The sequence below is a fragment of the Poecilia mexicana genome, unplaced genomic scaffold (assembly GCF_051168715.1).
Source record: "Poecilia mexicana isolate PSO_F unplaced genomic scaffold, ASM5116871v1 scaffold_7, whole genome shotgun sequence".
Classification (NCBI taxonomy): domain Eukaryota; kingdom Metazoa; phylum Chordata; class Actinopteri; order Cyprinodontiformes; family Poeciliidae; genus Poecilia; species Poecilia mexicana.
The window spans coordinates 28,484,892-28,501,958 of record NW_028263376.1 but is presented as its reverse complement, the minus strand read 5'-3'; the positions used below and the strand labels follow the sequence as shown (position 1 = coordinate 28,501,958).

The following is a 17,067-nucleotide window of genomic DNA, read 5'->3' as shown; positions in this document are numbered from 1 at the left end:
CATGTTCTGATCAGATGAGTATGTGAATTGGATAATTAACAGTGGATATCACCCTGAGTTCACCATGCTCATGTCACGCTATGGAGAGGCTTTTGTTTGTCTCATTTGTTTTGGTGCATTTTTGAATCATCCTTGACATTTGCAAAATAGTAATTGCATTTCTCAAAACAATTTGTACAAACAGCAAAGCGCTATGCAAAAGTCGGTCTCTTTCTCAAAAGCCTCAGTTCATCTCTGAGACATAAGTATATGTGTCAGTGAACATGCCAGTGCATCAGTATGACATGTCCGTGTGTCATTGTGTTTGACAGTCAAATTGCTTAGTCATGTTGGATGCTCTGTTGTAAAGGATTGCTAAAGTTTTTATTACGAGTACTGTAAATTGTAATTGCTGGAGACCAGATAAGATTCACGTCTACAGTTTGAGAGACCATGTCATTGTGACATATTAAAATACAGCACTGCAAAGCACAAAGAAGAAGGGAGGGTGTAGTTATCAACCTGTTAGCTGAGTTAGCTTAGCTAGACTACTGTTAGCCTCTATTTACCTGCTCTTATCAGTGAAGGGAGATATTTAGCAAGATATTTTATATCTTGCTTAACATATAGCATTCTTGTCATAGAGAGACTAGTTAAATATTTAACTATTGGATCTTCATTTAACAATGAGTCAATGTACTCAATGGCATGCTGGTTAGCATCACTACAGGGACTCTTTTTTTCTGTCTCCCTTGCTCTTTTCACCAACAACAAAACTGAAATATTAATGACAGAAATTCAAACAATCATAAAATAGGAATAAAAACATCCTCCTCTCTAGCCTGGATGTTTGGAAATACCGAATATTCTTCCTCAGCTTGGATGTAAGTTATAGACTCTGTTAAAATAGTCCAGTTTAAATCTTTCATTTAGTCTGAATTATAAATTACCAATTTTTAAATCAAATTCTTTCGCAATTATTCATGTTTTCCTGAAATAAGCAAATCATTTTCATCTCATCTAATCACAAGCTTGTAAAATCATTTAAAAGAAACATTTCAGAACCAACTCATGACAGTCAGACCACAGGGACTTGCTGAAGCTTGTTTGGAGGAAGCGACAGCCTTCTTTGGACTGATCCTTAGAGCCTGGCACACCTTTTGCTTGGAAATGTGTCTTATTTATACAACCATTTTCAAATCTCTTCTGTCACTCTCTTCTGGGTTCAAGTCAGGGCATGCTTTGGGTTATGTGTGAACTGGTGGGAATAATTATGCATCGCAGACATCTTGAAATATTGCAACTCAAGCAGTCTTTTTTACTTAATGGATTGTATTAATTGACATTAACCAAGAAATCATTACTGATATAAATTTGTTATAAAATAATTACTGATTGCACTTTAAAAATTAGGTAACTTTATGTTATTAAAGGTAAAGTTTAAACAGTAATGATTTATTGGTTAATGTCAAGTTGTCGTAACAAAGACATTTTGAATAATGTCAACTTTGTATTAAAAGTGTCATAATTTACCGAATGACGCTTTATGACAACAGTCATAAATATTCATGAAGGCTTATTCATGTTCATGACAGGTGTTATGTCATGTCTATGATGGTGTCATGACAGTCTTATTCAACCCCTTCAAATAAAGTGTTACCAAACTTTTTTATTTTTTTATTTTTTTGCAGCACCATCCATCTTGCATGTCAAGCTTAGCTCTTGAGTTTATGCACTACTGGAAAAATTACATCAAATAGCTCAAATGATCAACAAGCACAGGTTTGGTTTTATTTTCCGAGCCCGAGGCCCTCACTTTGTAAGGTTTAAAAATATCCTTGGCAGATTTCTGATTAATCAAGCAAGGCAGCAATGTTATTTTTTTTTATTCCAGAAACTAAGTACTGGAAGAATTAATATAGAAGTTTTATTAAAAATGCACTTTTACACTTAATCTTGTACATTTAATTATGCTGTAATAAACATGAAGAGAGATATGAATATTTAGATTTTTCTTTTGTTAGAGCCATTAGTCGCTGATTGTTATCTTTTTAAAATCCAAAACATTTCCATCATGACTAAGAACACGAGTTCTGATGTAAATGAAGAGGTGACTGTAATGCCTCCAATTTGCTATGAAGCACTTATTTTTGTAATGGCAAATCCAAATAATTAATAAAATTTCCTTAAAACTTTGTCGTTTGAATTGAACCCCTATTTAAAGGTAATTCTGGTTAAAACATAAATGTATGTTCTGTAGTTAGAGCATTTAGTCAGGCGATGTCCCCGTTCGCTCAGGATCAATGAGCAAAGGGTACCAAATTAGTCGGTGGTGACACATAGCAAACCGACAAATGATGTAAGCCCAAATTCAAACTGAAGCAGGGCTTGCAGCTCACACAAAGCCGAGTGGGCGTAAACCGTCGAATGTGAAACCTGCCTGGCATTTTACTTCTTCGCTTGTACAAGAAAAAAAAAAAAAACGTCATTGCATCTAATCTTTTATAAATGCATCACTGGAGGTACTTTATGTGTGTGATGATCAGCAGATTCAATGTTGCACGTAAACAGGCTCCTGAAAGAGACATGTTTTTAAAAGTAGTTAAGACATTGATTCACTGCTTTTTATTTACACTCATGTTAGGTTAGGTGACATTAGAAACAGGAAGTTGTCTCCCCTCCCCTCTCTTTCTAACTCTCTCTCTCTATTTCCTGTTTGTCAGGAGTGAAATGATGCTATTAACTAATACTGAAACAGATCTGTACATCAAAAATTCACATTCCAAAAAAAAAAAAACAAATCAGAAAATTACATATGTAAAAATGACACAGGATGAACTTCCTTTACGTCGCGTCTGTAATCATCATTGCTAAAACATTTGCCTGGATCCTTTTTTTTCAGTTTTTTTTTTTTGTTTTTTGGCTTAGAGGCCCTTTTACTTGCGCCGAGGTATCGTCTCTGTTCACGTCAGGCCTCACACAAGAAGTGGTAGCAGTATTAGTTGAGCAATGTTCTGCGAAATGTCTCAAACGGTTACTGTTTTGGATTTGAGGTCAGTAAATTCATCTTGCAACGAAAACAGTAGTAAAGAAAATTCAGTTTTAAGTGCAGAAGTCCTGCAGCCTTTCACACTTGTCTCACTGAGCTTCCTGTTAGAAAACACCGTCGGGGGTAAAAAGTCCAGGCTCTGATGATTCATGCTTTTAGGGGATGTCCATGTCTCCATTGGAGGCGTGCGAGTGCCGCTTCTCCAAGTCGCACCCGGTCCTGTTGTCCACGTTCTCTTTGCTCTCCTCGCTCTGATCCTCCGATCCAGACTTCCTTCGGAGACGCAACCCGGGGTCCCGCTGTGTCGGGATCTGGAAGGACTGGAAAGAGCTGCCCAGAGACGGTCTTTTCTCTGTAAGGAAAAACAAAATAAATATGGAAATCAGAAGGAAAAACTGAGTTTTGAGTAAACTGTTTGGGCGGAAGAAGTGGCAAAGAGGAAATTAATATGTTAGACAGTAACAAAAAAACAAAAAAAAACACTATGGAGGAAGTATATTTAAAACTGAGTTGAGTCATACTTACTTTGTAGACTTCTATGTAAAAGTAAAGTAGAATTTGTGTAATTTGCTTCCAACGAGTTTCCTTAAAAAGAAGTTGAGCCATTTAAAAGGTCTTTCAAAGATTTCTTTTATCCTAATTTTCTGCCATGTTTTCTGAGACCTTATTGTGCTGCTGTGTTCTTAAAACAAGAGAGAAAGTGTACAAAAAAAGGAGACGAAAGAAGAAGTCTCGTCATCTCGAGCAGATGATAAATATCTGACTGTCATGTCATGAAGCAACAGGACAAAATCCAGCTCCAGCCTGGTGCTGGGCCTGAAAATGCACATCAGCTGTTAGCTGATCCTCGACTTTTCGCTTTCGCTCTTTTGAGGAAAAACTTTGCTGAAGCAAAAAAAAAAAAAGTAATTTCTGGAAATCTTACAATGGATTCAGCAAAATAAATGGGAACAAGTTGTGTCCGTGTGACAGGCTGCTACTTCCAAAGAGCCTTAAGATTCAATTCGAAAATGGCTCTTTGCAAACTTGTCTGTTATGTGTCGATACAAACACTGCTTCATTCTTTGAGCTTGGCAGCCTTTTCATGCCTCAGTGAGTCATAGGTCGGCGTAAAGTGGCTTAAACAAAATAACATTCCAGTCAAAATGGCCGCATGCTGGACTGAAAACGAGTGAAAAAGCGTCCCAAGTCCAAAGAAAAGATTGGATAAATCTTCAATAGACGGGAGAAATATTTATCTAGAGCACTTTACCTGGTACTTATGTTGTCTCTTTTAGAGAAAAAAATATCTTGCTGAGTAACTTTAGTAAGAAAACGTTCACTTTTTTAATATATATATATATATATCTGGCACTGTTGGTTGCATTGCAGGACACTTCCTGCTGCAACTGCAGATAAAAAGGCTGCAGGTCAATTCGCTCCTTCACCAGCGAACATCACCATTTCAGACCCAACTCTCCTCTTCCTCCTTCCATGTTGCATCTGGCAGCAACTACGTTTTATTTGAACCCACGTACTTAAACCACATCAGTTCATTTTTGTTGAATCAGTGTTTTCACCATGACGACAGTCAACTTAAACATCATGTATAATTCAATCTGTTTACTATTTTTTTTTTTTATAAAACCTTATATTAAATAGTCAATGATTGTGGTTCTGATTTCTGCTAATAAGAGAGAGTATGACTCCTCAAAACTAAAATAACCCTAAGCGACACCCTGCTTAAACCACATCATTTCATTTTTGTTGAATCAGTGTTTTCACCATGACAACAGTCAACTTAAACATCATGTATAATTCAATCTGTTTACTATTTTTTTAATAAAACCTTATATGATTGTGGTTCTGATTTCTGCTAATAAGAGAGAGCATGACTCCTCAAAACTAAAATAACCCTAAGCGACACCCTGCTTGTACATTTACAGATGTCATAAAGCCACATTTCCTTTCACAAGACTGACATGGATTTTAGAAAACTATGACGGCAAACTATGAACATGAACTATGAACTCCTCTAAGACACAGCATGAAATGAACCAGAACAGCTCAAGAGGGACATTTAATTCAGCCTCCGACGCTCCCTAAACTAAGATCCAAGCTCACCGCCGGGTCCGATCGGCCGCATCAGCCTGTTCATCTGGACGTTCCAGTGTTTGACGTTGGTGCTCGCCTGGCGAAGTTTCCTCTGAGCAGCCTGTCACGGGAAGAGAGAAACCCTCTAAATCATCTTTGAACCAAGAGGAGCACAAAATATCACCTCAGCTCACTTTACAAGACCAGCAGATGAAAGCCATTGAGAACAACTGCATCAAAAATCATATTTTGATATCATTTCACGCAGTACAATAATATTAAAACCATCACACTGACTTTATTATATTATGTCATTATGATTCTGCTGTTCGACAGAGAAGCTCACATCCTGAGGAGGCATCGATCTTTCTTCTTAACAGGAAGAAACCAGTGTGACCATCCACCAGTCACAGTCGGCTCTGAACTCATCTGATTGATATTCTGATTAATTCACAACCATGAAATTCAGAGTAACTTTCCCTCCCGCCGTTGCCTCATGCACGCTGACGATGAGGGGGCCATTTGCAACATTAACAACTCCGTCCACCGTCACCACATCCTGTTTTAGTGGGACAGACTGCTGCAAAGTCACTGACTCAATTGGCTGGATTTCTTTCAGTGGACAAAATAATATTTTACCAATTGAACTTGATTTCATTGTATAATTAGGATGAAACTGGAAGATAGGTAAATCTGAATCTGGATGATTGGACTGATTAAACTGCATAATACTAACTGCATCTGATTGTCTTGGTAAGTGCTTTGAGGTGCCTGTTTTGCTTTATTTTTGCTGAAAGATGTAACAAAAACATTTTTAAAAAAGACATAATTAAACTTTTAATTCTGAAGGTTACAATTCTGTGACAGTAGTCCTGGTTGTTCAGACCTAAATAAACGTCTCTTTGTTAAGTTTTCACTGCAACTATTTGCATAGAGATGCACAGATTGGGCCTTTCCTCGCTGGATTATGCTTTTTCAAGGACAAGAAGGAAAAATTGTTTTGCAGGTTCTTTGACAAGGCTTGAAGTTTTAATCCAACAGAAGATACAAAATTACAGCCATTTATGTAGCAAAGCATCCGAGGAAACGCTTATCTGATTGTTTTTAAACTTCCATCAAATTACTTGGATGGATGAGCGTTGATTAGATAAAAAGAAGAAAAGGGATTTCCAGAATCTGATTGTGGATCAGATTGAGGGAAAATGTCTGAATAAATGGCACATCTGTAATTTTACAGGAGGCCTTGTCTAACTCAAAAAAGAAAGTTAGTTTCTGTTTGTTCAGGAATCCCTTTGTTTCCCGTCAGCATTTTCTGCTCCGTTATTGACCAAGACATGATTCGAGTCAATCTTGTTCCTTGTGGCAATTCGCGCTGCTTTTTGGGCCTTTTTGTCCGTCCCTGACTGGAATGACGCAGCTGCCTTTAATTATTACAAATATCAAACATGTATAATTCCAGCTAATAAAAGGAATGAATCACACTCTGTTAAAGGAATTGTTTTGCTGTCTTTAGCTGGAGTTCAGCTCTGAGTTTACTCTGAGAAGTGAAGGACTTATATGGGCTGTGTGTGTTGTGTTTTTTCCACTCACCACTACATCCTGGTCAACCCTGTGTCTGTTGGCTCGGACCTCCTCCAGCTGCCTCTGTGCCTCATCCAGGGCCCGAGACTTGACTTCCATTTCCTGCTTTAGCTCCTGTTTTTCCCTCTGCGTCTTCACGATGTACTCCTCCTGCTCCTCCTGCAGGGCCATTAGAGCCTTCATTTTCTCCTCCTCCTCAGCCAGTAACCTGAGGACGAAAGACAAGATAAACATGCAAGGAAGGTGAACTGTGTGATCGGAGGCTTTCAGCTGAATTAGCACCGAGTACAGACAAACAGCTGCCAACTTCCTCTGCCACGCAGGCCGACTTCCTCAGGAACATAACCCTGCGTGAACCCCGGAGCTTGAAATCTACTGTCTCCACACAAAAGCGTCTCTTCGGCCCACCACTGCATGCGTGAATGTGTTTTTTGTAGCATCTACCTGGCCTGAGCGTAACGGAAGCCCTCCTCATCCAGCCTGGCTTTAATCTCCTGCTGCAGCGCCTCCTCCAGACGCTTCTGCATCTCCTCCAGCTCCTGGATCCTCTTCCTCTGCCGCTCTGCTTCCTCCTCCTTCAGAGCCATCTCGGCCTGCATGCTAACTCTGGCCTGTATAGTGGCGGAAAAGAAGGAGAAAAAGTTACCCAAGTTCCTCCTTTGTACTCTTTAAAGTGCTCTCCTCCGTTCCCCTGCCCCGCTCACCTCCTCCGCCTCGCGGAGCTGAATCTCCAGAGTGCGCTGGAGCTGCTCGTGCTGCTGGCGTCTCCTCTGCTCGTCCTGGTCCATCAGGACCTGCGCCTGCTTCTGCGCCTCCTTCAGGAGCTCCAGCTCCGCCAGCTTGCGCTCCCTTTCCTCCTGTAAGGCCCGCAGCCTCTGCAGCTCCTCCTCTTTGGCCTGCCGTCGTTTCTCCCGCTGCTCTCGCTGCTCTCGCCTCTTCAGCTTCAGGTCTTTATGCAGAGACGTTTTGCCCTCCACGTGCAGCCTGATGGCCGTTTGAATGGCTGTGAAGACGAAGAGGATGAAGGTCAAGGTCTTTAGATTTTGCTGTGCGACTCAAAGAACAGAAGCGTCCTCTCTGACCTGCCGTCCACTCCTGTCTTTGTTTGGTGTCCGAAGCACTCATTTCATAGGTTTTGGACAAGGTTTTCAAGCAAAACATGCACCTCTTCCCATCTCGGTCAGGCAGCACCTGGTCAAACACGTAAATGTAGAGAATTTAAATTATATGTGTTAGTGTTGTACTGTTCCAGTCGCCATTATTGATGGTCTCAGTCTCGTCTTGGACGCATTTAGACCCCGTCTTGTCCTGGTCTCGAACTCTGAGGATTTTATTTCGAGTTCAGTCAAGCGAATATTGGTAAGTTGCCGGAATAAATGTATTTGTTGACATCCTTGCTTTTATTGGACGTCTCGGTTTGAATCCAAGCAATCACACGACTCATTGCTGAATATGCATTTTGTTATAGTCGTCACCCATCCCCGACCTCTTTAACTCAAACTCCAAGAAAATGGGAAGTAGTTCTTTAAGAGCAGGACAAGATGGCTCCAAAATCTTCAGCAATACAATTTGACTACTAATTGGCTACTGTAGAGAGAATATCTGTAAACCAACATGCAACAAAAAAGAAGAAAGAAAAAAGCATAAAGCAACTTGTACATTTTACCTCCACTTAGAAACTAAGCACAAAGAAATACAAACTATATGTAAGTGATGTTAGCAAAGCTAGCTAGCTAATGTTAGCAATCAGTCTCTCTTCCAAGATTCTTTACTCCACGTTTCTTGAATCACTCTGTTCTTCGTCTGGACTTGGATAGGTTTGACTTTATTTTCTGGATTAACTGGAGGTTTCTTACTGCTAAAAGGGAGTTGTTCCTTTCCGCTGTCGCCACATGCTTGCTCAGGATGCCGCATGGCCACGACCTCCATGCAGCCAGCTTAGATTGATAATTCCATAACTAGGTGGCGCTACAGACTGGATTTTATCAGAACTACAACCAAATTTTAAGTCATGTAATTGAGTTTGAATCTCTTTATATGACTGGACTGTCATCTTGAATTAATCTGATGAAAAATTTCTGAATAGAAATTGGACTCGTTAGTCTTATGGACACTTTAAGATGAAATTTGAGTTTTATTTACATTAATTAAGCATGAAAAAAAGTTTTTTTATTAAAAGTTTGTATTATAATGTTGCATGATTTTACACTCACCAAAACAGGTTACGGTACTTTGTACTGTACCTGATTCAGGCCATGAAATTGAATCAAACGTGGCAGAAATTCTGCATTTCTGCTGATTTCTCACTCAGACAACATATTTTGTTGGTATTTAATCACTTCAGCTGAAGGACAAGTATTATAATTGATCTGATACTTTTCAGTCTCTCTGTATCATCACTGAAAGGACTCTCCAAGACTGAAAACATTTATAGCAAGCAGCTGCCAGGACTGTGTAATTTGGACGTCCTTTATTCCATAAGATTGTAGTTAAAACATATAACAAAAGAAATTGAGTTTTGTGGTTTTTGTCATTAGAAGTCCTTCGTTTGCTTTCTAAGAAGTGGTCACTTTCAGGTTTGTGGTACCCAGTATAACAGGAAAGTTAGCAGGAAAAGTCCAGCCAACCGGGCAAACAGGTTACTGCAAGCAAAGCCTTATTGCTTGACTCAAGTACATCACAGAAAAACGGCTGTAGATTGTTACGGGATTTTTGCTTCGTTAATGTAGATCTAATCCGTTCAGTTAAATCTGAAGTTAGGTGAAGATGGAAAGCAGCGTTGCCAAGTTTCTAAGCAGAAGACAACTGGACTTCTTCTTCTCTCTCGGATGTGCCGTCTCTCTCACTTCTTTCATTTTATCTGTCAAGGTGGCCTCAGATTTCATCTCTCTAACATCTAACCTAATCTTCCCAGGCGGTTTGTTCACTGCTTCTGACATGTGACCAAAACAACTCTCACTGCATCATTAGGGAAATGTATGGATGATCAACGCAGCCTGGGTCCAGTGTCCTAATGCGTCCTAATTCTAACTTTTATGGTCACATTAGTGAGATTGTTCCGAGTGCAACTTATAAACTTCTTACTTCCAGTCATGATCTGAATTGAAGGAGCATTTTGGAGGATAGGCGAAGCGTTTTCTTGTAGCTGATGGCTGATGACGCTACACTAGGCTGTAGATTGTAGAGAGAATATCAGCAGCAGTAATTTAAAATGTTGGTACAAGACTGGAAAGTTTGAAAGAGAATCATCATCTGGGATTTTTGTAGTCAAGCCGTTATGATTATGCAGCTTTAAAATATCATCGTGGGTTTGGAGGGAAGTTTGTCTGACTCTATCTGATCTGAGCTGTCACCATACACTGAGGTACAACTGTGTCTTTATCCAAAATATAATGCATTTCACTACTGCAAAATGTTATTGTTTCAAAAATCAGACAAAACACAGTTGTGTTGCCTAACCACAGAAAGAGACAGATTTGAATATGAGCTGCTCTGAGAGCCTTTGTCTGCTTCGTTTTGCTCTTGTTCTCTGAGGACCCAGCTGAGTCACAGCGACCCGAAGACATCTGAACCTACTGAGTGCCCTCAAGTATGAGCAGGAAAGGCAAATGATGCCAACAGGTTAAACAAGTTTCAAAAATACAGTTTGCTCATTTTACGGAAACTTGCAACAGCACCGCTCCAAGGTGAAGAGACGCCAGGGGATAAAAAAATGTAAAACGATTCACTTCTTTTTAGAAACCAATTTCAAGAAATATCCCATCTAACGTTTTATTTCTCTCTGGGAGCATTTGAGTGATTTCTTTTTTAGCTGCTGCTTTGTTTCAAAAACTACATTTTAAAGAAAAGCACAGCATATAAAAGCGGTTAGATATCAAGTAACCACTTTACTGTCCTCTCTGGATTACTTTCTGCATTTTAGGGAAGTCCCCACCTTCAGTTTTCCTTTTTTCAGACAAACAGGAAAAACGGCGACGTTCTCCGCTTACCTCCACGCAGCAGTTCCCGTCCAGGACTATATTCCCTTGGCAGTCCTTGCGGTCCTCTCCGGTGTAGTAGGACAGGTTGCTGGGCCTCAAAGTGAACCAGCGTTCCTTCCAGTTTCTCCTTAGCTGGCCTTTCTTCCACAGATAACCCTGAATCCAAATCAACGCGGACATATGACTTCACGGACGTAAAGCGTGGCACAAAGGGAGCACTTTCCTGTCCGCCTACCTCTTTCAGGACGTCGCCGACTATCTCCCTGTACACCTCCTCTATCGCCATGCTGGTGATGCTCTTGTCGATGGCTCGGGTTATTTTCCCAGAGTTCATCATCTGAAGAAAGACCCATACGGTGATGCCATTCTGATGCCCTGAGTCCTGAGAGAAGAAGTCATCGAGCTCAACGCAGTTGAACTCGATGCTCATCGCCATGCATATCTTCTTTAGGAGGTACTCCACCTGAATGAAGAGGGAGAAGATCTGTGTGAGCCGCTGGCGTTTCCAACAACATTTTCTTTAAAAGGCGTCTCTGTGTATGGAACTTTGATTAAAGTAATATCTTGTTGAACATTTGAGATTTAAGCTTGTTCTTGCTGAAGTTTTACGTTTTTCTTATCAAAACCGTATTTTTAAAAAATCACTTCTTTGCCAGCATTATTACTAACATTGCAGAAATGTTTCCTGACTTGCTAACTGTAACCGTGCATGTAGCATATAAGGCTTCAACACACTATTTTTTTTTTCTTTTGCCAAACCTATATAGTAACGTCAGTCTCACTGCAGCACTATTTTTGGTACAGTGGTGCCTGAGTGAAAAACATACCAAAATAAAGCTGAATGGTGTTTTCTCACACCCTGAGTTAAAGCAAACACTCTGACCCTGAAATTTGGAGCTTTCTCTTGGCAGCGGGTGAAAAAAAAAAAACGCATGACAGGAAACCAAAACGGGTGTTTACGAGTGAGAAACAAGCCCACATTGCGGCACGAAAAGTGCACCGTGTCCCATGGTGGAAAGCAGCAGAGTTTCACCCGCTTCCAACTCAGTGGCTTTCTGAAGATCCAACTTCATAATTAGGTGTGCAGTAGATTTATCCACCTTCTGGTTCAACCCACCTCATCTGGAACCATAACCAACGGGTATTTGTCTTCGGAGAGAAAGTTAAAAAGGCACCACAGTCGAAAAGCGTCCCGGTCTGGCAGAACCGAGATGCTGCTTCTGTCTGGCTGGTAGTTCTTCTTCGCCGTAAGAGTCCAACAAAGCTCGTCCACGTTTTCCTTATTAAATGAGCCTTCCACAACCTAAAGCAGCGGAGGGATGTAGCGATTAAAAATGTGCTAAAGCTTCTTGGAACACCAGGAGAAATAAAGCTGTGCTGGTGTGCGCTCACCTTATCGAGGATGTATTTGTTGAGATAAGGCATGTAACCCTGACTGGAAACGGGGCCGTCGTCGTCATCCCTGAAGTGCTCCTCCAAAGCCACGGGGTCATGTGGGATGCTCAGGACTGTGCAAAGGTTGTGAGACAGAACCTGAAAAATCAAAGAGAAAAAAAAAACCTTCAGATAACAGAGGAGAAGATTTATTTCCATCGAACTGATAAAATGGTTTAATCTTATCAATTTTTGTAAACGCAGTGTTTAAAAACACACACACACACACACACACACACACACACACACACACACACACACACACACACACACACACACACACACAAAATGCAGGGTTAAAACACTTCAAACAAAGATAAGATTTATCCAGATCTTTAGAGACAGAAAGAGACAAGTTCACAAGATGCTATAACGATTAAAGAAAATACATGAACAAACACCGCATGAAACACTTTTAGAAAATTTGAACAGTCCATTTTGAGAAATGCTAGTCCAATACAAAGGACAACATCTTCTTCTAAGAGCAAACTTGTTTTTTTTAAAACTTCAGCTGCATCCTGGCCTTCAAAATTACTTGCTGAAGCAGAAAAACATTAACATTTTCCGCAAACTGTTGTAGAAACGTCATGAGTGGCTCCTAATCTAAGTACTTTTGAGCAGCTTGGTGCCAAATTCTCTTTTTCAGTGCCTATTTTTAGACAGGTTCTGATACTGCGATCCCATGCCTGTTGGTGTAACTTTCAGACATTTAATATCTTTTCAACTTAAAAAAAAAAAACAGTACAAATGCGACATTATGCATGGTAAGTATGATTTCAGCACGTTGTTTAACGAGCATCAAACCTGCTAAAAGTTTTCAAAACTGTTTTTCTGCTCAGATTCTGAGACGAACGCATTGCTACTTTGAACTTCATCCACAGATCACTTGATAAAGCTGAGATAAAGCACATTTTGCTATTTTTATTTTGTTGTAGGAAGTCTTTTCCCTTTGACCGATTTCTGCATGTTTCAGATTGATAACCAGGGCAGGAAAGCTTTAAGACGACGCTATAGATGCTTGTCTTTTTTGCACTCAATCAGTTTGCAAAGCAGTAAAAAATAAAAATCTGCAAGAAGCTGCAGAAAATAGTGCATGGAAAAACATTAGGTTTGGCTTTTACTGTTGCTCGCCTTTCCAGCGATAGTGCAGCAAAAAGAATAAAATGCAGTGAGTAGAGAATTCACCATGTTTGTTCAACATGAGCTGCATTGTGTTTCTCAAAGCAGTTAGTTGAATAAGACAAATGTGAAATTTTCTGCTCAGGTAAGTCAGTTCAAGTATCTGTGAACTTTGGTGGCATGTGTGTCTCAGCTGTGTGGTTGATTGTCAGGATAACACACTTTCGGTTTTTCTAAAGATATCTTTTTTCCCCTTTATGTCCTGAAAAAAGTCTGATATTCTCGAGACGTATTCGGATTAATTATGTCTGTTTTGTGTATTACAGATTATTTAACACGAAGATGCAGCACTGTAAGAGATGTGACTTATATTTAACCCTCTGATAGCCTGTAACAGATTACAAAAGCAAAACATGCATTTATACAATGTTTAGAAAAACTGCTGTGCAGGAAGCTACCAACACGGTCAGTACTTCTGTACTGCTGCAATATAGTTCAGTTTTAACCCTTTGAAATCTGTGCGGTTTTATTTTGAAGGCTATGCTCTTTCTTAAAAGACCTGAGCGGCCATGTTGATAGTTTTCTGCTTCATAGTTTTGATCATTTCTTCTTCTGTAGGTCTGTGAAGTGGAAAAAACAAAACAAATCCAGATCAGACAGAGTCCTGGGTTTTAAAGATTGCTGCAGAAAGGAGAGCAGCACATCAGATCACCACCTATGCACTGCTCTGAACAATTCAGGTTTCATGCAATCTTTTACGAGCCTTTAAACACGCCCACAAAGTCGCACAATTCTCAATAAGCATCAGCGTAAAACAATCTGAAAACTCACAGCCAATGAGTTTAAAAATCTATTCTGTCTGATCTCACAAAATAGAACAAAACAAGCGTCGTCTAATTGATTAGACAGCAGTTAAACGGTGAGTGTTGTACTATTCGCTCTTGCTAGTTAGTTTGCACAAAGAAACATACAACATTTCCACCACAGCAAAGCAAAGCAAAAAACTGGGGAAAAAAGTGTGTTGCTGGTTCTTTGCCAGAGGTGGCAGTTTTTGAATCCAGCATCCAGTTACCCAAATCCGCTTGACCTTGAACAAAGTACATGTTGTTCCACGTTTACAGACAGCAGCAGTTCTTATTTTGACAGAGTTAATATATCGAGGGAATTCAGATGATCTGTCAATGCTTAGCTCTCCTGCTAACACTTTTGAAGTTTTCTTACAAATCTATTTCTAAATTATATACTTTTACTAACTAAAATGTTTCCTCAGTTGGGACTTATAATGATTTCTCAGAAATCATAAAATGCACAAAATGAGGTTGGCTTCTGAGTTAGCATTGATTTCACGTCTTTCTGTTTTTGGTTTTTTTTTTTTCCTTGAGAGCAACATAATTTGGTTAAAATCAAGAACTAAGAGAACCAAAGAGCATTAAGAAATCGTTTTTTACTTTTCCATTTATCCATCGGTTCTGTCAGTAAATAAAAAAAAAAAACAGTCAATGAATACATTTGACTAAAAGCTAACTTGTCAAATGGCAAATCAAAGATAAACTATGCCATCTGGAAATAGCTCAACATGGGCAGAAACTTTAATTTTCATACGTTTTCCATGTACCAGAACAATCCAGGCGTTTCAAGAAAATGCTAGAATCCTGTATTTGTTCATATTAATCTGGCTTAGCAAATTTTCAGATGATACTTCTTCATGTTTTGGGCAAAATATTATTCCACACCCGCAGAAGTCAAATTTGGCATAAACTTCACGCTAAACAGTGTTTGCTCTTTTGGCCTATAAGAGGGCCAAGAAAAGAGCAGCTTTGTTTATGACAACACATTCGAAAAGTTCATAAACTGACAGCATTCTATTCTTATGTGCTCTTTTAATAAGTCCGTTAAAACTTAATAGTTTTGTCACAGCTAATAACACACAACTTGCACCATGTGTGCGACACTCGATGCATGCACTTCCCTTGGCGGAACAGTATTGGTACGTTTTCTGAGCAGTGTTTCCTGTAGCAGCGTGCAGAAAAGGGATGAACCGAGTCTGAAAATGAGTTCATGGCTCTAATTTTGTTGTCTAACCATATGATGTTAACATGTTCAGAGGTGCTAATTGTTTGCAGTCTGGACCGGTGTGGCCTCATGAAAAGTGAAATTAACTAAATGAAAATGACAGATTATTAGCAGATGTTGCACCAAAATGAAGAGCAGAGGGAGGAAAGATATCTAATTTGATCTGTTTATATTGGATTAATGTGGTAGAGTTACCACTATTGCGTTTCTATCAACTTTTTCCCCTTTATTTTATTTCTGTCGCCGAGGGAGTGCAACATCTTAAGACATCTGCTGCACGATATCAGGCACCTAGTTTCTGCGTGCTGAGCCATAACCACATCCTGTCTCCAGTCTCCAGTTCTCTACAACGTCTGTTAACTTTTGAGGCCACAGCATGCAAAGTGCTCGCCTCCACACAGAACATGGTGCCTGTACACGACCTGCATGATGCCGACGATGGAGGGCTGGAAGTGGGATAAGCCAAGTCATAAGGCTGACTCGCTGTAAGCCAGGAGCTCTGGGCGACGTTGCAGAAACGTGGTGGTGGCTGGAAAACAGAGCCTGAGCCACACCGAGAAAAAGTGACATAACAATGAGAGCAACAAAAAAGAAGAGACAGAGAGAGGGAAAGAGAGAGAGAGAAAGAAGCACAGTGGCTTTATTGAAGCCCTACAGCGAGACGCAACAATCGTCAGCATGTTTCCACTTTGTCCTTGCCCTCACATGCAACAATGTCCTGTTTGACGTACATGCTGGGAACATACTCTATTCAACGAGGCTGCTCTCCAGTGCCAGAGGTCCCTTTGCACTACAAGATGGCACATTGAGGCCCAAGCGTTGATGATGACGGGTCCCATTCACATGCAGACAGAGCAAACTCGTGCTGCCTGCCTGCCTGCCACACAGAGGTGCATATTGTGCCTTCTTTTCAGCACTGTAAGCATTTCACTGGAAATATAGGGAACAAAATTGTTCCTCGTTGCCGCAGTTTAAAGTAAAGCTGCTTTGCACAGGAAATGTGATGGAAATCAGACAGTTCGCTCTCATTTCCTGAAGTACACAGCTGAACACACTCTAGGCAAACAGCAATTATTTGTTAAATTTACTTGTGTACCTGACAAACTTTTATCTGTTGAAAGTGAACCCTGGTAGGAAATGAAGCAACATCACCACGTCTGTCAATCTTCACCTCAGACACGAAAAGATCACTTTGTTTCCACCCCCACACCCCTCCATCTTCAAGTTAGAGGACCCTCCACTCACCTTCAGCTGAGACTTGGACACCTTCCCACTCTTCTCTAGATCCAGGGCAGTAAAACCGTACCATATGGACTTGAGCAGCTCAGAGCGCAGGTCCATTTCTGCAGCGCCGTTATTTTCTGATTTCCTCCTCTGCGTGTCTGTCTTCTTCTTCCCTCTGCTGTTGACACGGGGCCCCTGGGTGACAGGCAGACACGCACTCTGTTGCTGCTGCTGCTGTGTGGCGTTGCAAGCCTGCGGGCAGCGACACCTGCTGGACATCCACAAGATGGACAGGGAGGGTTCTGCCTTGACTTGAGAGAGAGAGAGAAAAAAAGGTTTTAATAGAGACAACGTGATTTAAAACTAATTCTAGACACTGATAATTTTATTTATCAAAGGAAAAATGTTAACAAATAATAATTTACCAAATCCCAATCAAAGCTGATGGAGGTATAGCTGTAAAATTAAAACATGTCGTTTGTGTCTGTCTGTTTAGACTGTTCCTTATTGTCGTGCCTGCTGCATGAATCTAGTTTGATTGGAGTTTTTGGGATT

At 40.3% G+C, this 17,067-nt stretch overlaps 1 protein-coding gene across 1 annotated transcript; it reads right to left on the bottom strand.

The window, feature by feature from the left end:
- Positions 1-2,581: 2,581 nt before the first annotated feature.
- Positions 2,582-16,747, bottom strand: LOC106931373 (DEF6 guanine nucleotide exchange factor). Its single transcript, XM_015009467.2, has 11 exons — positions 16,534-16,747; positions 12,055-12,195; positions 11,780-11,965; positions 10,898-11,125; positions 10,672-10,818; positions 7,765-7,873; positions 7,387-7,685; positions 7,127-7,293; positions 6,692-6,890; positions 5,132-5,222; positions 2,582-3,380 (listed from the first exon to the last, which is right to left on the bottom strand). Exons 1-11 carry the CDS (start codon positions 16,627-16,629, stop codon positions 3,184-3,186), a joined length of 1,860 nt encoding a protein of 619 aa, XP_014864953.2. The 5' UTR covers positions 16,630-16,747; the 3' UTR covers positions 2,582-3,183.
- Positions 16,748-17,067: the final 320 nt, after the last annotated feature.

What these genes read in the sequence shown, in the direction of transcription:
- LOC106931373 (XM_015009467.2), bottom strand. Translation starts at nt 16,629, where the DNA reads ATGGACCTGCGCTCTGAGCTGCTCAAGTCCATATGGTACGGTTTTACT. An exon ending in ACAAATACATCCTCGATAAG is followed by an intron (nt 11,966 to 12,054) that starts GTGAGCGCACAC and finishes CCGCTGCTTTAG; the next exon opens with GTTGTGGAAGGCTCATTTAA. An exon ending in TTCCGTTACGCTCAGGCCAG is followed by an intron (nt 6,891 to 7,126) that starts GTAGATGCTACA and finishes TTTCGTCCTCAG; the next exon opens with GTTACTGGCTGAGGAGGAGG.